This window comes from Medicago truncatula, chromosome 5, assembly GCF_003473485.1.
Source record: "Medicago truncatula cultivar Jemalong A17 chromosome 5, MtrunA17r5.0-ANR, whole genome shotgun sequence".
Classification (NCBI taxonomy): domain Eukaryota; kingdom Viridiplantae; phylum Streptophyta; class Magnoliopsida; order Fabales; family Fabaceae; genus Medicago; species Medicago truncatula.
Window position 1 is genome coordinate 32818424 of NC_053046.1, and position 22297 is coordinate 32840720.

General features: G+C 33.1%; 2 protein-coding genes across 2 annotated transcripts; one reads left to right on the top strand and one right to left on the bottom strand.

The window, feature by feature from the left end:
- Nucleotides 1-2931: 2931 nt before the first annotated feature.
- On the bottom strand, nt 2932-6021 carry LOC11413668 (GDSL esterase/lipase At2g24560). The gene is made up of 4 exons (XM_003615890.4): nt 5424-6021; nt 4975-5264; nt 4143-4407; nt 2932-3418 (listed from the first exon to the last, which is right to left on the bottom strand). Exons 1-4 carry the CDS (start codon nt 5749-5751, stop codon nt 3201-3203), a joined length of 1101 nt encoding a protein of 366 aa, XP_003615938.1. The 5' UTR covers nt 5752-6021; the 3' UTR covers nt 2932-3200.
- A 7189-nt stretch (nt 6022-13210) lies between these two features.
- Nucleotides 13211-14049, top strand: LOC11406004 (uncharacterized). Its single transcript, XM_003615892.4, has one exon. It carries the CDS (start codon nt 13314-13316, stop codon nt 13794-13796), a length of 483 nt encoding a protein of 160 aa, XP_003615940.1. The 5' UTR covers nt 13211-13313; the 3' UTR covers nt 13797-14049.
- The last annotated feature ends 8248 nt before the right edge of the window (nt 14050-22297 follow it).

Below are 22297 nucleotides of genomic sequence, written 5' to 3' on the forward strand. Positions count from 1 at the left end.
AACGAATAGCCTATGCCAATATCTCTTACCTTCCGAGCAACTAGTTCCAACAAACGAACAACTCATGTCAATCTTTTATCTTTATGCCCAGCGACCGATTCCAACAAACGAATAGCCTATGCCAATATCTCTTACCTTCCGAGCAACTAGTTCCAACAAACGAACAACTCATGTCAATCTTTTATCTTTATGCTCAGCGACCAGTTCCAACCAACGAACAGCCTGTAACAAGTGGCCAATTTCAACCAACAAATAGCTTGCATCCTTCTATTATTTCATTTTTCAAAACCAAGTCCACAAATGGACATTGAAGTCTGAACCTTTGCACTTTGTTTCGAGATGTCGAGACAATGAGGAACAACCATCTTCCCCAGTGAAACCAGATTCCCCAGTAAAGTCGGATCCCTTTCTTCAAAGAATTTGGGTATCCTAGTGTCTTTTCATTCCAGTCAAGCCGTCACTGTCATCATGCATTCATAATTAAATCATGAGCATTCATAAACCTCTTAGGTCAAAATTGGTGCACTTTTGTATTTAAGTCTCTTCGGCTCGTCGAGTCAAAGATTTTACCTTCGAATCTCTGAGCGAAGAAACTTAAATAGGGGCATCTGTCATACCCCAAATTTTGACCTAAGGTCCCACTGACACACGTCTCCGAACTCGGACCAGACTCGCATTTCAGTGAAAAATTCGGCAGGGAGGTATTTTGAAATACCTCATAAAATTCCGAATCGGGCCCTCTTCTCTCAGTCTTTAATTATTTATTTCCATGTTTTAAACTTTTAGTTTAGAATTCTAAATTTTAATTTTAGTCCAAAATTAGATTAAATTTCTTTTATTTTTTATTTTAAACCAAAAATGTAGACATTATCCTTTTATTATTAATTTTTCTTTTTAAGTCCCAAAAAGTCCAAAAAATCCAAAAGTGTCCGAGTTCAAGATAACAACATCACGCATACGCTGTTCTAATCCAAATCCGGATTCACGCTTCCTCTGAAACAAATCCAGTAAAAAACAGACGCATTTCCTTTTTTCTCCCCCACAAGCCACTGATTTTGTGCTCATCAGTAACAAATTCTAGCCTCAAACTCACTCTATAAATAGAGACCTGCACAACAATAAAAAACACAACAAAAAACAGAAAAAACAACACAACACAGCAAAACACAAAAAAAAAAACAGAGAACGAAGAAAAACAGAGAAGCCACACACAACAGAATACGGGAACAACAGAAGCCAGAGGCGCGCAACCGCAACACGGCAACACAAACAAACACATCGCACAGAACCGCAACACGGCTACACAATAAACACATCGCACAGAACCGGCACGGCAACACAACACACGCACACACACACACGAGCGACACGACACCAAGCACACAGCATCGCAAACCAGCGCCATAACGAAACCGGATCCACAAAAAAAAGGTATAAATTTCTTTCTTTAGATCTAGACGTTTGGGTAAAGGTTTTGGGATTTTTGGGTTTAGTATCACGAAAGGGGGGAAAAGAGGAAGAGAAAGAGCGAAAAAAAATAAAAAAAAGGGAGTTTTTTAGCTCCGGCGCAGCCGCGATGGCTCGCCGGCCACCGCGCCGGACTTCTCCCGGCCGCCTCACCTCCACCGGAGAAGAAGAGAGAAGAGAGAGGATAGGGATTTAGAGAGAGAAAGAGAACGGAAGAGAGAGAAGGAGAGGTGAGAAAAATGAGAGATTTAGGGTTACAACCCTTATATATCCCCCAAACGGGTCAACCCATGACCCATGACCCATGACCCGCGACCCGGTTCGTTTTCCTTAAGCCCAATTCTTTTTTTTCTGCTTTCTGCACACCCCTGTTTACCACTGCACCCCACCATGTGTTTGGACCTTTTTTTTATATTCTTTTTTCGTATTTATTTATTTTTTTTTTTTTTTTTTTAGCATTTTAATTTTATTGCAGACCTTAGAATGTAAATAGGCTTTTTATGTAATAGTCATAGATTTTATATTTCTAACTTAGGGTAGCCACGCTTTTATTCTTTATGCTCCGTTAGTTTATATATTTATTCAAAAATCACAAAAAACCAAAAAAATCACAAAAAATTTTCATAAACAAACCTTGATCCTAAATCAAGCGATCGTCCTTTTTATTTTATTTTCTTAATCAAATATCAATCAATTTAATCATACTTCGAGTTATCTTTTTTTAAATAAAAAACACAAACAAATTCTTATTTGCCACTTGGCTTTTATCTTTAAAACCTTTTCAAAAACTAATAAAAAACACAAAACCAATCAAACGTCGTTTTCTACCCCGAACTACGAGGTTTTGATCCCTCACGGGTACGTAGGCAGAGGACCATGTCCTTCCAAACAATAAAAAAATGTAGATAAATTAGGTCTCACTTTCTTTTTCTTTTAATCATCACATTAACTTCTTTTTCAAAAGCAAGCAAGTTATAGCACATTAAATTAAATAAAACCAAGAGGTTCCCGTAGAGTACTACGGACATAGAGGGTGCTAATACCTTCCCTTTATGTAACTAACCCCCGAACCCTAAATCTTTTCAAATAGGGGTAGTTTGAACTTTTTTCCCCTTTTCTTAATAAAATTAAATGTTCAGTCGTGAAATAATTAGTGAGTCAAAAGCTAATCAAATAGCCTTGATCTCCAAAAAATGACGCGACAAAGAAAAACACAATCGATTGAAGAACAACACTTGCTAACCTGATTTGCTTCGAATTTTCTTTGAAATCATGAATGAACGTGAGAAAGTATGGTTTTGAAAATCTTCGCAGAACACAATCGATCGATTGAAGAATTATGGTTTTGGAAGAAGGGTTTTGGGGTGTAACCAAAAAAGAAGGAATAGGCTTTTTGAAAATCAAATTTTATGAAAGGGTAATCTTGTCATTTTGGAGTGCAACCATGATTAACTAGGGTGCAAGTAGAAAAACTCTATTTTGATTCATAATTTCAGGTTTAGTTAACATATCTATTTTTGTAGAGATAAAACCTTGATATTTTATACCTTCTACACTGATTCAACCACGCTTGGGAGTTAGAACCATCACTGAACTTAATGCAAAGATTTATCTACTACATTGATCCATTATGTAAATAACATTGTAATTTTTCTACTACAAATTAATGAATTACAAGGACTCCCAAATGGATTTCATATTCTTTGTACTATATACAAATGAAGTTGGAAGCTCTAGACATCAAATTTACAATTCCTGTGAAACTGGAACTTGGGTAGAACTTCCAATTCCATGTATTTAGCAATATACTTGTTGGTTGCTTCACTTGGATGCACACTGTCCCAAAATACATATTTTGAAGCATCATCACACACAGGTGTGAGCTCATTACACAATGGAGTTACTTCAAATGTGCCAGTTCCACAACATCCTTTGTTTGTTTCCTTGAAACCTGTATAATAAAAAGTCATAAGAATACAAATAAAATACTAGGAAACAAATGTTTATTCACCGTCAAAATTAGTTAAGTTCTGGTTAAGAGTATGAATGAAAAGAAAAGGGAAAGGAAAGATTTTGGAGAGAATGTGATGTGAGGGAAAAGAGAGAAATTTTCGGCCTTGTATATTTGAGAGATTGGTTTTTTAGAGTATAAAAAGAAAATATTTATGATTAATATATATTTTTAATTTTGAGAATATTGTAAAATCATTGAAAGAATTTGAATAATTTATCTAAACTCTCTAAAACCTTCTAAAAAAATTTCTCAAATGCATTTTTAACTATCAAAGGAAAATAAACTTCTCTTCAGGTTGAGGACTATCCCTTTCTTCGCTTTTCATTTCTTTATTCCTTATTCTTAGAGCTCTATCCTAACCACCAAGCCATAGCCTTAAATTCATTTTTTTTTTCTGTTATTTTTAAAATATTCGATGTGAACTTTACTTTCATTTTTTTGGTTTGCCTACAAGTTCCTTCCACCATAGATAATCATATTCGAGATATTATTAGACACTTAATATATATGGGCTCCCTCTCTCAGTTTAAACAAATTTAAAGCAAAAAATCTTAACTATATATCATACCTAAAGAATAAAATATTTAACATAAATTTTCTGAAAGAAGACCAAGATCTATTAACCTGCCAATGAATAATAATATTGATAATTGTAACTCACCATATTTTTCAGGCCTAGGGTGTTTGATAAGGCCAATCAAGGGGTCATATATGTTTGTATAAATAACTCTGCTTCCTGAAAGAATTGCTTGTAATTGAAGTAAACGTCGTGCCAATTTTTGGTTGTAATCCTTAGCCTCTAAATTCTCCTCCTTCACACATTTATAACGATCCTTTACAAACTTGGCTGTTATTTGAACAGGTATGCAACCAATAGGGGGAAGCCCAGCCACAGCAAATTTTCTGCATCCGAGCTCGTACAGTTCCTACAATTTTTTAAGAAATTTATTTTAAATCAAGATAAAAATCATATGTTGAAAGGAATTTATAGTAATATTTATGTGAATTTTTGTTGGAAAGTTTTTAAGAAATAAATAAACATTACAATTTATTTTTATAATGAGTTTAATTAGTATAGACCGTCGGAATAAAAAAAATGTATTTAAACATCAAATTTTTTGTTGAATGTATGCATACATACATTTAATCAATTCTTACAATAGAGATATTTCAATATTTAAAAAAAATGATAATTATGATTTTTTTTTTTTATCAAGCAAAGAAAATCTATAAAAGACCTGGAGAGAGCCAGAACCCTTAACAACAAAAGTGCTTACATCAAAACAAGAAGAAGGAGCAAAACATTACAACACAGAGATCTATAATAAAGGGGGCATGAACACCTAATGATTGAAGGTTTGTATAAAAATTAGTTATACTATTGATGGATATATAGTTATTAAACTCTTTTATAAGTATATATAATTAAGATATTTAATGAATTAATTCTACTTTATGATGCCAAAAAAGAAAAGAATTCTAATCAAGTTTACCTTAATGAAAATTAGAAGTCTACTTTGAACATAATCTTGGTATCCACTAATGTTGAACTCCAACCTTCTAGTTGGAATGTCATAAAAATTGAAAAGAAAGTCATTAGTTCCAGCACTAATGATCACCAAAGCATTTCCAACTCTTTGTTTAGCTTCTTTTTCCCCTACAATGCTTTTAACCTTATGCACATAATCTTTGAAATATTCAACTTGTTTAGACATTGATATAGCACCGGTTAAAGCTATTGTAAAATCATCAAAACCAGATCCTCCAGATGCAAAGCTAACACCTGTTAGAAGTGGAAAGTATACTATTGATATTAATATAATATTTATTTATCGACGATGAGATTGGACCCATCAGATTAATCGGTCATTACTGAGTTTAAGGAATATATATATAATATTAATTTGTTTATTGAAAGAAAAAGAAAAAAAAAAACTAACACCTTTTAGAAGCTCTTCATTTGATAGATTTGGATCCAAGAAAGGAGGCACGGTTTCTTTTAGGTTTAATGTTGATGCAAGAAAGTCTATAGCCAATTTTCCATTAGAAAATCTACCAGTTGGTTCATGATTAGGAAAATCTCTTCCATAAGGTAAATGATTTCCCTTTATTAATGTTTTGATGTAGTTGTTATTTCCTGTGTCAACTGTAGAATCCCCAAAGACTAAGATTGATGAGAATTTTGATCTCAATTTCAAATCATTACTTGAAGCGACATTGGCAATGGTGCAAACGTGCATTAAAATGATAAAGGGAATTGCATAAGCCATTGCTTGAAGTTTTTCATATGGTAATTGAGACAAGGTTTTGGCTAACTATATATAGTAGAGTTACTTGAAGTTAAAGGGATTGGATAATTTGGTCCTTAAACTTAATGCAATCGGAAAAGGATGTATGAAATTCTTTTTATTAGTAGGAATCGAATTTGGGAGCAAGTCTTTCATAGTTACAAACAATGGGCAGAAGTTTTAGGCACACATGCAAAAGCAAAATATTGAATCACTTATTCAATCATTTCTTGAAATAGTTTAAGATAAGGTAAAGTTATAAATTTGTCAGTGTGCCTAAATAATTTATCACTTGCGCGACTTTAAATATATTGCACATCAATCATTTGCGCTAGACATTGGTGGTAAATGATAGTTGAAATTGATAATATTTAATCATGTTATTTTCTTCAAGATAATTTTCGAGAATAATTTAACCAAAAAAAATTATTTTAAAAGCTTGTTAAGTGACTAAATTGTTTGAACTCTACAAATTTCAGTATATCTTGTCTTGATAGAAAACTCCATAATTTGAATGGCTAAGGATGAGTTGCTCATATACGTGTTAGTTTCTCTTTTGCTCAAATTTGTAAATTGTAAGAGAACTACACTCAAGGAATCAATTGTGAGAAAGATTGCATGCAAAGACAGTCATGTTAGGTAAACGAAAATAACATAGATGGAATTTATTCTGAATTTGATTAAATGTTTACAGTGAAAGGGTGAAAACATCAATTTTTTTACTAACAATTTGGGAAAACTTGAAAGAAAGGAAACTTGATGAGCTTCATAGGCGATTTACATTATGTGTGGTTAGATTTTCCTTTTTTCTTGACGGAAAAGTAAAAATTTTGCTACATGAAGCACGTTCACGTAAAGAAATTAAGGCAATTGGCAAATATAGCTCAACAAGAATATATGTTATATATGGCCTAAATATGTCATAATATAAGCCCAAGTTCCACAAGTCATCGAGTATGATTGTATATGAATTACTAAGATTCAAGAAGCTTCTTCTATTATCACGTGTCGCACTCTTAAAGAAGGATCTAAATAGAAATATAGAAAGATTCATCTTGCATAAATAGAGCATTGGTGAATGTAATAATCATAAAAAAATGAATGAAGAAATTAGTTTTAGAATAGCTTAGTTGTAGTATTGGTCTATCTAAATATAATTTATCTTCCATTCATAAACACCTAAAAAATTGTTCATTTCAATATCATATATTTTAACACAATATCATCCACATGTATTTGATCCAAGAAAGTCATGTAGATCTGGTTCCATGCAGCCCTTTTCAGGAACGAATCGTGTTGTATATGGTTTGTCCTCAGTATACTTGTGGTCGAGTATCTTGGTTAGGGATGGGCAAAGTTCAATTTAGACTCAAAATTGTGTCTGAACCGAACCGAACTGAACTGTTTTTCAGTTCGTTTGAACTGAACCAAAACCATAATGGAACAATTCGAACTGAACCAACTTAATATGAATCACAGTACCAACATCGTCTTCAATTTAATGGTTCTGCATATATGTTTTTGCAATTTCAGTTGAAAACAACAATACATATATCTAATTTACGGAGGCATGCCTTAATTAAATCCGAAAGAGAAAGGAAAACATTATCGTTGACAAATTGTTGAACTGTTAAGCTAAAACCGAGGTATGAACTATTAACGTTATCGTTTTCAATTTACTGGAGCTGTTGCGGATCGATCACGACGGAGGGTTGAAATGGGTACCGAGAATAAGAAGGAGGTTGTTGGTTGGTGCCTGGATATGGATCGATCGTGAGGCTCAGATCGGCGACGGAGATGGTTCGATCGCGACGGTGGAATGCATCTCAGTTCATTTTGGACCAAGTTCCTTAAACGCAAGTTCAGTTCAGGTTTTGGTTCAGAAGAAAAATGGTTCAAGTTCAGTTTTGGTTTTTTTTATTTTAAATAGTTTGGTTCGGAACTCTTATACACTAGATTCAGTTTAATATTGGTTCAGTTTAGTTCGGTTGAGCAGCTCGGTTCGGTTCAACAGTTTTTCTCCCCATCCCTAATCTTGGTACATATGTCTTAAAAAGGCTCCATTGCACATGCATGAAGCTTGTGAACTATAGGCTAGAGCTAGGTCACAAAATCTCCTACGACCATGCATTGGAGGATTATTCAAGGTACGATGTCTACGTATGGAATTGAGCAATGTCTCCCTACTGTTAGCTTGTAATTTTGACAGGCTCAATTAATGCGGTAAATTTTTTGTTGATTTTTGTCTTTTTAGGAATCAAAGTCTTTTTTCTTCAACATGAGGATTTCGACAGAGTCTGGACTTAGCGTTTAGAAAAGTCTAAAAGCTTCGAAGTTCGATAAGACGCCAGTCAGATATAAATTGTCGAAGTCAAGAAGTTACTGTCGAAGAGGAAATAATTTGAATTCAAAAGCAGCGGTTTCCTTAGTGAAGATGTAGGGGACAACCAGTTAGCCTTTTTTCAGTTATTTTACTATATATAAATAGTAGTACTTTTCCATATGGAAAATAGGTCGCAAATCACTTATAGAATTCTAGCACTCGAAGTACCGGCGTCTAAAGAAAAGAGTCATAGAGAATGTATGTAATCTGATTTGTCGAACCACCTTTACATTAATGCAATTTACCTTTTCTTTATGTTTTTATGTTTTAAACTTTTAAGTCTTTTACCTTTACTTGGATTTTTTTTCTTTACTTTTTTCTGTCGAAAGACATCGCAAATTCGTCTTGTTCATAAATAAACCTATGAATCTTATGAACACTCACTCAATTTCTGAAAAAACTTTGCACAACATGTCCTAGGATTTCGGGTTCGATCCTGCTTGTAATAACCAAAACCAGCCCTTCTTGTTTACCAAAAACACCGATAAACACCTACCGAGTCTCATTTTACCTACGTCATCAACCACATCTAGATCAACCAATAGGAAAAGACAAATAGATCATTCAAGCATTTCATCAAACATATATTGCACAGAAATAACATTCACATTTCTTTAGCATTTCAATGCCACATTTAACTAATTCAAACTCTATAATACATTCACATTCACATTAACATCTTACTTGATCAACAACTACAAAACTTTCAAACTACACTCGCATTCTACAAAAACTCTAACCTACAATAAAAATAAAAATGAGACTTGTTGGATTTGGAACACATATGAGAATAAGGCTTTTTTCTAGTATATTTTTTATGCATATTGGTTCATAACATCCAATATGAAGCGATTGGGAGATAGCCTCCGATCCAATTCAATCGTAACTCCCGTGCATTATATAAAGGAAAATTGTGGGATTTTGGAGGGTATGTGAGCAATTCAAGGGGTGCATAGAACAACTTTCACTTTCTTGCCTAGCCGTTTGGTAAACAGTCAAAACTAAACCATACACGAGCCCAAAGAATGGGAAGATTTACATCTCACCCCACACCCCCAACAAATTTATTGAATTTCAAAAAACATCCTAGTCTTATTTAACCAAAAAATCGAGAACAACAGTGGGTACTAGCTCTTGGTTTTCTAAGAAATTTTTCCTTTAAGAAATTCAATGATGAAACTTATTAAATTTTGTAGATTACTTGAAAGATTGCTCCCATTTAAAAAAAAAAAAAAAAAAACTTAGACCAAATCGATGCTAGCTAACCCAAAAAAAAAAAATCTCCAAAAAAATTCAATTAAAAATCCAAAATAGCATTCTGCAATTTATAGTTGAAAGAAACCGATTTGTCCCACGTTTATTGAGTGAGCAAAACAGAGAGAGAACAACCTTTTTTGGACTTACCTCAAAAAGGAAATAACAACTTTGTTTATTAAAAAAAAAAAAACTTGATTATCCTTTAGGCACATATCCTTTCTAACTTGATTCAAGTTAAAAGGAGAAAGAAATATTAATATTGCACTTAAAACTATCTGGTAGGAACAAGCTCATTTTTGTGAGCCACTTGGTAGGAACAAGCTCATTTTTGAGCCACTTGAAACTATCTTGGAAGGTTAGAGAAAAACCTCCTAAGAATGAAGATAGAGGAAATAGACTTAATTTTATTGATAGTTTCTATATTCTCGCTAACAAATTCAGCTTAGCTGTTAGGAAAAGAGGGTAAATATTATTCCTTCAAGAACTAGACTTTGTTTGATGTGCACAACTAAATTAGTTTTGTACCAAGCATACGTCTATCCTTCATATTTGAATCAATAAGTTTCATCATTTTTTATTTATTTTAACGCAATATACTTTCAACTCATTATCATCTAATGACTAGAATGTCCTATAAAACTCTTTCGACTCATTATCATTCTTTTGTGAATCATATAAAATTATGATTTGTTTCTCTAATAGGCTCCATTTAACTAGAATATCCTTTGATTTGATATCAAGATTTGCCCAAATTCTTGGATCATAAATATAAAGTGCGAAATTTCGTCACCAAGGTTTTCAATATTAGGTGCATTCGACACATGATCCAATTTTTTGTTTATTTGATCCAAATTTTCATTGACGTTGTTATCTAAATTTTCTTGAATATCTACCTTTTTAAAAAGAAAACTATTAAGAGCTCCTTGTTGTGATTTATTAGTTCTTCATTTTTTTTTCTATTCGTTTTTCATTACCAAATAAATATTAGTTAGGCAACATCTAAAGTATCGAATAATAGCACTTCGAAAGTAGAATCGTTGACTTCGAATTGAACACTAGATTTTCACAATTGTGAGATCTTTCATATTTTTTTGAAAGAGTAATTTTTTAGAGAATGATATTAATGCTTATGGTTAATATATTTTATATTTTAAGAATATTATAACTACCTAGATTATATTTGATGAATGCATGTAAACCCTCCAAAATCATCCCTCACTACAATTTTTGAGTTCCCCAAATAAGGAGGGTTTGTATTATGAAGAAAAATGAAACCCTAAAGTCTTTCTATCTCAATATATCATTTATTTTTCCCACTTGCTTCTTCCTTTTTTTTCCAAACCCCTATCCTCCCTTCCCCTCCAAACTCGTAAAACAAAGCCTTAGAAAATTACCTTTTTGAATTATTTACCTTTGTTAATGTATTAAAGAATTTTTTAATCCACCCATTATAATCCAACCCCAATTTTATTTTATCTAGTTATTTGTCACGATAAATATAAATCGATTAAAAGATGTTTGATTTTGTTGGTTTTCTTTGTTGCTTTCTCAATTCAACAAACGTGGTGGAGCAGTCTCACATGATAGAAAAAAACTGAAAAGAAGCAAAATTGAATGAATAAAGTAATTAATTATTGAGATTAGTGCTAGTAATACACTCTCTATATTTGTAACACATTCTTCTCAACACTTTTTGAAACTCATTTAAATTTCTGCCAATTAGAGCTAGTTGAAATACCTGTTTCTGGCATAATTTGGATGGAAAACAAAATGACATTAACATGTTAAAGTATCCTTTGTATTGCTTAAGCAAAAATAACATTTTTCTTCCTTTTTAAAGTTTTGAATTCAGAATATGATCTTAAACATATTTTCCTGTGGGGAAGTTCTTGAAAGTAAATATTATAATACTTATGAAAAACCATATTTTGTCAAAAGTTTTAAACAAAGTTCTTTTCGTAAATGTTTGTGGTAGATGTAGATATTATTATATAGACATATGTGAGATATCAACACAAATGTAGTAAAATTATGTTTACCAGAAAATTGAATAGAACTATAGAACTCTTTTTTTGTCAAGATTCGATATTCTTTTTATTCAATCGGTTACAAGACTGTAGGTAAAGCACCATTGACAACAGAAATCATGGTGTGAATCCAATAGAATTATAACCATATAACACTATGAAAATTGCTCTTCTCACTTTTAAAATTACTTATTTCTTTAATTCAACGTAGCTTGATATTTTTCAGCATGAGTGAACATGTGTTAACTCACTCTGCCATCTTTAAGATCAGTTAAACCGACTTAAAAAATTATTGAACCGATCTTAAAAATATCAGTGTGAGTTAACTCTCGTTAAAAAATGTTGAACGTGAGTTAACTCATACTGAACTTAAGAGAATGAACAAAAACGACTAATACTATTATGGAAGGGTCCATTTAACCATTTCAGGACTTGGAGGGAGCCCATATAGTTAATGTTTACTAACTTTGGATACCATGAGATTGACATTATACCAAACTTATTGTCAGGCCCCTCCCATATTAATATGATTGTATTATTATTTTTTCAATATGCTCTTGTCATTATTCATTGATCATTGATCAATATAAACCAAACCAGAAAAGGTGTGGATGATGAACTGATATTTTTAAGAATTAATTGTTTTAGATTCTTATTGAAATTGGAGTCTTATTGATGGACAACATTGAAGTCTAATTAATTTAAAAAGTAGGCATCAACTTATTTTTTATAAGGAAAGAAAAAAATGAGAACTGAGACACTATTCACAAATAAATTGACAATGATAATAATTTTACAACTATTATTCTGAAGGAATTTCAACTCAATCCTTGTAAGTTAATTATAAGATCAAACTCGTACCACTAATTACCCGTTTGCTTATGCGTTTTTCAACCCAAGTTTTCTGTAAAACTACGGCAACTTACAACGTTAACCCAAAAGCTTCAAATACTAGCTTTTAGAAATCACAGCAATTTACTTTGAAAATCCCGCAAATGTGCGTTTGTACTTGCAAACTCCAACCCAAACATGCACTAAATTAATCATAGACAAAACAAATATAACTTTGTTTTTTCTTCTAATATGTAAAAATGAAAGAAATGCAACACAAATACGTTCCAATTTTGTTACTTAAGTTGCCATTGTTGATAACGCTTTGACTAGTGACAAGTTAGGGTAAAAAGCACATTGAATACATGCGTATTTCAATTTTCCACAACAAAACTATTTCCACATAGAAAAGTGAATCAATAAGAAAAGTTAAAGAAAGATACTTAACAAACTTGGCAATGTTCATTGGCAATAAGTACACATAGATATAGATAGATATATACATTTAATTTCTCTAAGAAACACATGGCGGCGTGTGATGAATGACAGAATGAAGCAACCCCACCACCATAACATGTGAATGTGACCATGAAGCCAAGACAAAAAATTGAAAACCACTCTTTGTTATGGGCAGTTTCGTCAATTAAACCCTATCACAATTATTATTAAATTAAACGTCTTGTTAACGAATGCTTCTAAGACACTCTTTAAACATTTTTAATGAGAAAATTATTCTTTAAAAAAACATAAAGACTTCAATTTCTAATGCAATATATGCACAAACTTTCATAAAATTTTATCACTTTTAATACTTATAAAGTGTCTCAGAAACATTTGTTAACAATTCCTTTAAATTAAATCCTCATTGGCATTATTATTATTACTATTATTATTCTTATGTGTGTACATACGGTACTTCTCTAGCATATATAAAAACAAACACAACTCATCCTCCAACTCATTCCCCATTTTATAAATATATAACACATCAAAATTCATAGCTTAAATCAAAGGGTGGTTTGTATTGTGAAACTTCAAACACAATAATGGGGAATAGCTTAAGGTGTTGTTTGGCTTGTGTTCTTCCATGTGGAGCACTAGACTTGATCCGTATAGTTCATTTAAATGGATATGTAGAAGAGATTACACGTCCAATTTCAGCTGGGGAAGTTCTTAAAGCCAATCCAAATCATGTTCTAAGCAAACCAAGCTCCGAAGGAGTTGTTCGCCGGATTCTCATCCTTTCACCGGAGACTGAGCTCAAGAGAGGAAGCATATACTTCTTGATCCCATCCACGTCATTACCGGAGAAAAAACGGAGGGTCAGGAGAAGCGTCGCGGAAAAAAATCTTGAAAACAAGAAAGTGTATTTCTCCTCTGAAGAGAAAAGTAAGAACTGTGACGATGATAATAAATCATCGTCACATAAACATTGTGAGTCTAAGGAGATGAAAAGCTCGAGGCGAGATCGCCGGCACAGCCGTAGCTGGCAACCTCATCTTGAAAGTATCATAGAAGATTTGTGTTAGCTTTGTGTTTCAAAAATTTGCCAGTGCAGGAATCTGGCATATTGAGGAGAATGGGAACCAAAAGTGGTTCAATACTTTAATTATTAAAGCATATAGCTAAATGATCCATTTTCTCTTTTTTCTTTCTTTTGAAATATATGTGAGTATTAATTTTGTGGATAGAAATATTACCTTGCTTTCTTGTTTGATCTTTTTATTTTTGTGTTTGGGGTTGGACTTGTTAAATTCTAATATGCTTTGGCTTATAGAAATAGAAACTTAAGAATAAAAGAAAAGAAAATAATCGAGAGAGTTGTGACAAACTGAAAAATTCAATTAAGTTGATATTTATTTCTTATCTATCTTGTAGTAAAAAAAGTATATTGCCTTTTCTGTTTAAGTCTTTATGATGAATTCAATTTTCTTATTAATGTAAAATTTAAGATTATTTTTCCTAAGATCTATTGTAATATAATATTAAGATGAACGAACGTCTTTGTTTGAGTTTAAATCCTAAATCTCATATTTTTGTTAGAAATTTCAGATGTTGTTTATTACTTTGTCATATGATAAAAAAACTAAGATTGTTTTTGTTTTTTGCAATTGATAAAATATTATATGGACCCCCAAACAGTAAACATATATGCTGGCACTCAATTAATGATCCAAGGGTTAGATCCATATTCCAATGATTAAGATGAATTTTCAATTTGGATATTTAATTGGAACATGTACATTAGGCACATTTGTCCCCTCAAGGAATCTATTAACTCAATATAAAAGATAAAAGACGTAACTCTAGATTGATATTATTATTTCATTACTAACCAAAGTTTGTTGGGTTTTGCTCAAAAAGTGATATAAATTTGCCACTTTTAGGTGATGAACAGTTGTAATTGGAACCAAACTAGGTCCAATATAGTAGAAAAAAGAGCAATAATAGTTCATTGGTGTCAAAAGTCAATTTAAAGCTTAAACACATAATAATTAGCACATTAAAAAGTAGATTATGTCCAAATTAAGGCTAATAGTTGTGCGTCTAGTTGGCCATATTAATAATTTGAGAACAGTTTTAACATTGTTTCATGGTAAAAAAGAGTGTAATATTTATTAATAACTACTTTAATATTTAGATGAATATCCATTTTGAATTATATTTAAAAAAAATTTATTGAAGTTAAATGATATATGTATTAAAATAATTAACCTATAGTAAAGGACAAGGTAGTACACTTTTAAAAGCAAGTAGATGATATAAATAGATAAAAGAACTAGAAACACGAGAGAGAAGAAGAAAAAATGGAACATGATAGAAACATTGGCGACATCGCCACGCTACACACCTACATAAGAATTAGAAAACAAGCTGGCATATTTTCCTTATCTTATTTATAGTTACTCCGGTCATGTTTACAAACAAATTTTATTTTTTTCAAATTCATTAATTAACAGATATGTCAAGACTATATATAGTCCAGATACTAAATTATTTAATAGATTTAAAAAGTGAAAAAATACTTATAAATATGATCGGAGGAGTATTTATTAATATTATTCTTCACTCAAAACTCAGTTATTGACGTGGATTCCCTCTTCTCTATCCAATGCAAATAGTAATACTAATAGTGCTTTAGGCAATTAAAGTTTAGGTGAATTGTGTTAAATGGACTCAAAAACGAACTACAAACAACTTCAAAATCAACTCCAATATTTATCTACACGTTTAATTTAGGTCTCAGTCCAATTTTCACATTGTAATCGTTAATCTGATTCTGATTACATTTTAAATGGATCAGTCTAAAAATCTGAGCAATGTGAGACTAGAAACAAACTACAAACAACTTCAAAACCAACTTCAACATTCACTCTCACGTTAAGTGTGAACCTGAGTCCAATTCTCACATTATGATCTTTAACCTGGTTCTGATCACATGTTAAATGGATTTGGATCGCATCTCAAAAATGAGTTCAAAGAATGAGGATACTCAAATATAATTAGGCTAAAATATGTTTTTGGTCCCTGCAAATATAACGAATTTGGGTTTTGGTACCTGGTAATTTTTTTTTAAAATCAATCCCTGCAAAAATTTTTGTTTTTTAAAAAGGTCCTTGGGCCCATTTAAGTTGTCATGTGTCACCCTAATGTCCACATGGCACACGCTGACTGTGCATAAGTGGCCACATGGCATCTAAGTTGGCTTTTTATTATTTTTAAAATTAAAAAACTGATTTTTAAATTATGAAAAATAATTTTCTGAAATTAAAAAAATATATTTATATATGGTAATCTATATTATCAATTCATTCTTCAACCTCGATAATCAGCTTCTTCAATTCCTTCTTCTCCCATTTCTTTAACCTCATTAATTCCTTCGTCACTATTAATCTATATTATCATTTTATTCATCCTTCTTCAATTTCATCTTCAACACCAAATTCCTCTTTTATCAAAAAAATCATCAAACCCATATCTCAATACACAACAACAAAAACACCAAAATCATCTTCTATCAACACAAACTCATAAACTCTAACAACACAATATCATAAATTCATGCTTGTCACCGAACTTTAACAAGTTCCTGCTTGCGCGCAACAACACACAGATCTGAATTTTCGGTACAACAAAGAAGAGGGCGACGAAGCGGTTGTTACAAGAGGACTAGGCGGTGGTTGCAGGAGGAGAAGGTGACGAATCAGAAGCTTTTATTTTTTTTTTTACTTTCCTCTCAGTGTAAATTGGAATCTCGATTGCAATTGTGTTTGTTTGTAATGAGATGTGTTGGTGGTTTGATGATGAGAAAGGATGCTTGTAATACTGATTATGGGTTTGGTTGAAGTAGGCTTGTTCAATTTTCCCCCTTTTCTATTTTTATGTATTTTTTGTTTAATTAAAATTAAGCTTTTTAATTTTAATTTCAGAAAATCAATTTTCAAAATAAAAAAAAAATCAGTTTTTAATTATAAAATAATAAAAAAATCCAAATAAGATGCCACGTGGCCGCTTATGCACGGTCACTGTTCGTCAGGTGGGCATCAGGGTGATACATGGCAACTTAAATGGGCTTAAGGACCTTTTTAAAAAACAAAATTAATTTTTTGCAGGATTGATTTAAAAAAAATATTACCAGGGACAAAAACCAAAATTCGTTATATTTGCAGGGATCAAAAACATATTTTAGCCATATAAATTATAACAGCTCAAAAATCTAAGCAATATAGAACTAAAAACGAACTACAAACAACATCAAAACTAACTTCAAATTTTAAATTGGACTCAAAGGTTCATCAAAGTTAAAGCAATATGTAAAGTTTAAAAAACAGTTATAAAGATACTTACAAATCATTTGTGAAAAGGTATTCATGTCTATTTGTCTCTTTGATGGTTTTGTACCATTTGAACTAACTTTCATAGACAATAATAATAGTTTATCAAAAATAAAAAATTGCAATAATACTAAACAATTGTTTTTGCATCCCTTTCCAAGGTCCCAACTCATCCGTATATTATTATACGGGTTCAATTGGACCACACACCTACTTGGTTCATACATAGATCGATGTACATCTGTTTTAGTAAATAAATATCATAAGTACATTGATTGCTGATATTTTTCTTTCGGAAAAAATTTTGAACAAAAATTTTAACGTCAAAAACCGTACAAATAAACGGATTGGATTTTTAATGAACGTTTTTTCTCTTCTCAAATAATAATGAGAAAAAGACATTAAATAGAGTGTATTTTATACAGGAGGAATGCTAACAACATTCTCTCTAGGACTCGTTCTTTTATTGGGTGAAATCACTGTAGGACCCACATTTTAGAAAATGGAATCCACATAAAGTGATGGGACGTACATTAATTTCACCCAATAAATAAATGAGTGTTAGAGAGAGTGCTCAAAAGATAGTTTTGCTAGCATTTCTCTTTTATACAATATCCTGTGAGAGTTAACTTAAAATCAGGTTTCTGCAAAATCGTGACACGATAGCTGGGCAACGTGGCACGATGGAGGTTTTAGTTTTTTGGGCAAGGCACTGGAAAAATCGTGGCACGATGGGGTCTCATCGAGACACGATGGTGCGCTGGCGGATAAAAACAGAAACATATTTTTGGGTGCAGATTTGTTACAGATTTGTTACAGATTTTAAGCAGATTTGTTACAGATTTTAAGCAAGACTTTTACTATAAATATAGACCTTGTATCAAAGCAAACTTTGAGATAGAGGGGGCTGAAACAAGGGTTTAGAAAGGCAACAACAAAACTAGGGTTTGTATAGAGTTTGTCTCTTCGGAACAAACACTAGGGTTTGTGGGTTGATTCACCTTGGGAAACACTATTAGGATTGGAGTCTCTTGGTTACGGGAAGAGATTGGGACTTTGGGTAGAATTAGGCGGGAGACTTATTCTCGAACCCATTGATTTCTCTTTGTAACAGTACTCATCATATAGTGGATTGGAGGGCTGCTCTCTCCCCCAGACTAGGTCAGATTGGACCGAACTGGGTCAACAAATTTCTTTGTGTTCTTGTTCTTCTTTTGTTCTCCTCGCCGTTGTTTTCTACTTTTGGCTTGTATTTATAACTTTCATACGCTTTGTTTTGGTTGCTTGATTAACCCTTGCTCCACACATCAAGTTGTTATTGGTGTGATTATTGATCAGATTCACAACAATTGGCGCCCACCGTGGGGCAAGGGTCAAAGGATAATTTAGTACCATGGGTTCAAAGTGGGATATCGAGAAGTTTACCAGAGATAACGATTTCGGGTTATGGAAGGTAAAGATGGAAGCGGTGTTAATACAGCAAAAGTGTGAGAAAGCTTTGAAGGGTGAAGGTTCGTTACCGGTCACCATGTCATAAGCGGAGAAGACCGAGATGGTGGACAAGGCCAGGAGTGCCGTTGTCTTGTGCCTCGGGGATAAAGTTTTGAGAGAAGTAGCAAAGGAAGCAACCGCGACATCGATGTGGGCAAAGTTAGAATCTTTGTATATGACAAAGTCTTTGGCTCATCGGCAATTCCTAAAGCAACGACTCTACTCATTCAAGATGGAAGAGTCAAAGGCCATCATGGAGCAACTTACGGAGTTCAACAAAATCCTAGATGACTTGGAGAATATTGAGGTGCAACTTGAGGATGAGGATAAAGCTATACTCTTGTTGTGTGCTCTACCGAAATCTTTTGAATCGTTCAAAGATACCATGCTCTATGGCAAGGAAGGCACTGTTACCTTGGAAGAAGTTCAAGCAGCTTTGAGAACCAAGGAGTTGACCAAGTCCAAGGACTTGACTCATGAACACAGTGAGGGCCTAAGTGTCACAAGAGGGAATGGTGGAGGTAGAGGTAACCGGAGAAAGAGTGGAAACAAGTCAAGGTTTGAATGCTTTAACTGTCGCAAGATGGGTCACTTCAAGAAGGATTGTCCGGAGATTAATGGTAATTCCGCACAAATTATCTCAGAGGGTTGTGAGGATGCGGGTGCTCTGATGGTGTGGTGTTGTTTGGAGGAAGAAGAAGGTGATGTGTCTCACCTTGGGATTGATGCCTAGTGGAGCGGTGGTCGTCTATAGAGACGTTAAACACTCAACATCAGCCTGGAGAGGCGGTGGTAAGAATACTCATGATCTACCTGTTGAGGTGGAGTTTCAAGGTTGAAGACATAGTGGGATGTACGCATTTGCTAGTTGAGGTAGAGTACGCTCAGCGTGAGGTGGAGTTGAACACACCGGTAATGGTACGACTATGAAGGACCTTGGGTGCTATGCTCTATGGTGAGCAAGGGATTTCTTCATGAAGTTGGAGAATGTGTAGCACGTCTTGCGAGATTACTCTAAAAGAAGACCAATGGTGATTGGATGCAAGGAGATCTTCAAGGAAGCAGGAGATGTTCTGTGTTGAAGATGTTATGGTGAAAGCTTGTGGGACTACCTAAAACTCCTAGTGTAGTTGGACTGCAAGGACCTTCGAGAAGGCGGAAGATATTCCGATGGCTGAAGTGGTTGAGGTGTATACTTGTAGATTACTCTAAAAGCCAAGGGTGATTGGGTACAAGTAGATCTTCAAGGAAAGCGGGAGATATCTCGTATTGAAGAGGTTATGGTATAGTCTTGTAGAACCACCTGAAATTCCTAGCGTAGTTGGACTACAAGCATCTTCGAGAAGGCGGAAGACATTCCGATGGCTGAAGAGGTTAGGGTGTAAACTTGTGGAGCTACTTGGAGTAGTGGGAAGCAAGGGTTTGAGCAGCAAGGTGGTTGATGATTGGCATCATCACTGATTTGAAGTCAAGGTGGAGAATTGTGAGAGTTAACTTAAAATCAGGTTTCTGCAAAATCGTGGCACGATAGCTGGGCAACGTGGCACGATGGAGGTTTTAGTTTTTTGGGCAAGGCACTGGAAAAATCGTGGCACGATGGGGTCTCATCGAGACACGATGGTGCGCTGGCGGATAAAAACAGAAACATATTTTTGGGTGCAGATTTATTACAGATTTTAAGCAGATTTGTTACAGATTTTAAGCAAGACTTTTACTATAAATATAGACCTTGTATCAAAGCAAACTTTGAGATAAAGGGGGCTGAAACAAGGGTTTAGAAAGGCAACAACAAAACTAGGGTTTGTATAGAGTTTGTCTCTTCGGAACAAACACTAGGGTTTGTGGGTTGATTCACCTTGGGAAACACTATTAGGATTAGAGTCTCTTGGTTACGGGAAGAAATTGGGACTTTGGGTAGAATTAGGCGGGAGACTTATTCTTGTAACCCATTGATTTCTCTTTGTAACAGTACTCATCATATAGTGGATTGGAGGGCTGCTCTCTCCCCCAGACTAGGTCAGATTGGACCGAACTGGGTCAACAAATTTCTTTGTGTTCTTCTTCTTCTTCTTTTGTTCTTCTCGCCGTTGTTTTCTACTTTTGGCTTGTATTTATAACTTTCATACGCTTTATTTTAATTGCTTGATTAACCCTTACTCCACACATCAAGTTGTTATTGGTGTGATTATTAATCAGATTCACCACATATCCGACATATATGTCATATATTGTGGCCAAATAAAAACTTTATATTTTAATGTCCTTATTTTTTTTCCCTTAAATCAAATGGTTCAACTTTAGAACAACATACGTAGGAATACAGGATGGATTATACTTCTTTTAAGGTAAATTTTTTTGGAGGTAGTTAATTTTTTTTTTTTTAAGTTTACCCTAAACATTTGTTAATGCATCCACTTTATAGGATATACTTCTTCCGGATACACTTATAAACAAATATTCTTTTTTCATATTGATTATTGAATAACGTATATATGTAGACTATAATATCGTTCAGATACATCATACATCAATTATTTGATGAATTTAAAGTCATCGTGAGCTTAACTCAGTTGGTTAGGATAATGCATAATATATGCAAGGTTCAAGGTTCGAACCTTGACAACCACCAAATTTTTTTTGATGAATTTAAAAAAATTATTATTATTTATATACTTCCTCCGTTCATTGTCACCTTTTGACATTTTACACAAACCAAGACAATCAATAATTGTTACTACTTTTGATGCAATAAGTTATACTTTTACTACAATGACCTGATTCAATTAATAACACATTTCATATAAATATCAAATATACTAAAACATTTAATGAATGAAACTAACATTTTAATTTTTACATGATCGGATGATGTACAGGAAAAGGAATAAGATGGATGGAGTAGTATTAAAAAGTAGGGTCATGCTAACTTGTGCCCTTAAAACACATGATATGCATTAATTTCATTCCATTAATAGTAAAATTTATTGAAAAAAATTAATATTAAACTTTTTTAGCAATAAATTAATACAACGATGGTAATTTTGAGTTAAGATCATCTCCATTTATTAATATACAACGGAGTAATTTGAGTTAAGATCATCTCCATTTATTATTCTCTCTATTTCATCAATTTGGAGAGATATAGTCACAAACAAATTTCGAAAAACTAAAAAGTAATTAATTATGATGGGATCCACTTAATAGTAGGGCCCACCATCTATTTTATATGTCTACCTCTCTTCAAATTGCATACTCCATTTATTATGCCAAATGGGGATGATCTTTACCCGAGTAATTTATATTAGTGGAATTATTAATATGTGTCATAAGGGAGTCAAGATCCTCTCCATTTACAATTGTCTCCATTTTCTGACACAAATTTTTTTGGAAAAAGTGTAAAGTAACTAATGATGGTGGGACCCATTTAATTAAAATATTCACTACCTCTTTTTTATGTTTATCTCTCTCCAAATTGTATCCTCCATTTATTTTGATAAATAAAGAGGATCTTAACTCATTATAAGATCACAAGTTAACATTTCCAAAAACAAAAAAGTTAAGTCAAATTGATGATGTAATAGTTAATGCAATAAGAAATGACAAAGAGGGTGATCCAAGGAGGGGAGTAAGTAGCATTGAGCCTTGCGCTGCATTAGGTTAGAGGACAATACTACACAAATCAAGACGCTAAGTTCACGGACGGG

Bases quoted from the DNA above. Each gene is read 5' to 3' on its own strand.
- LOC11413668 (XM_003615890.4), bottom strand. From the start codon at position 5,751: ATGGCTTATGCAATTCCCTTTATCATTTTAATGCACGTTTGCACCATT. The intron at 5,265-5,423 runs GTGTTAGTTTTT...CACTTCTAACAG, and splicing joins AAATGAAGAGCTTCTAAAAG to GTGTTAGCTTTGCATCTGGA. The intron at 3,419-4,142 runs GTGAGTTACAAT...TTTATTATACAG, and splicing joins CCCTAGGCCTGAAAAATATG to GTTTCAAGGAAACAAACAAA.
- LOC11406004 (XM_003615892.4), top strand. From the start codon at position 13,314: ATGGGGAATAGCTTAAGGTGTTGTTTGGCTTGTGTTCTTCCATGTGGA.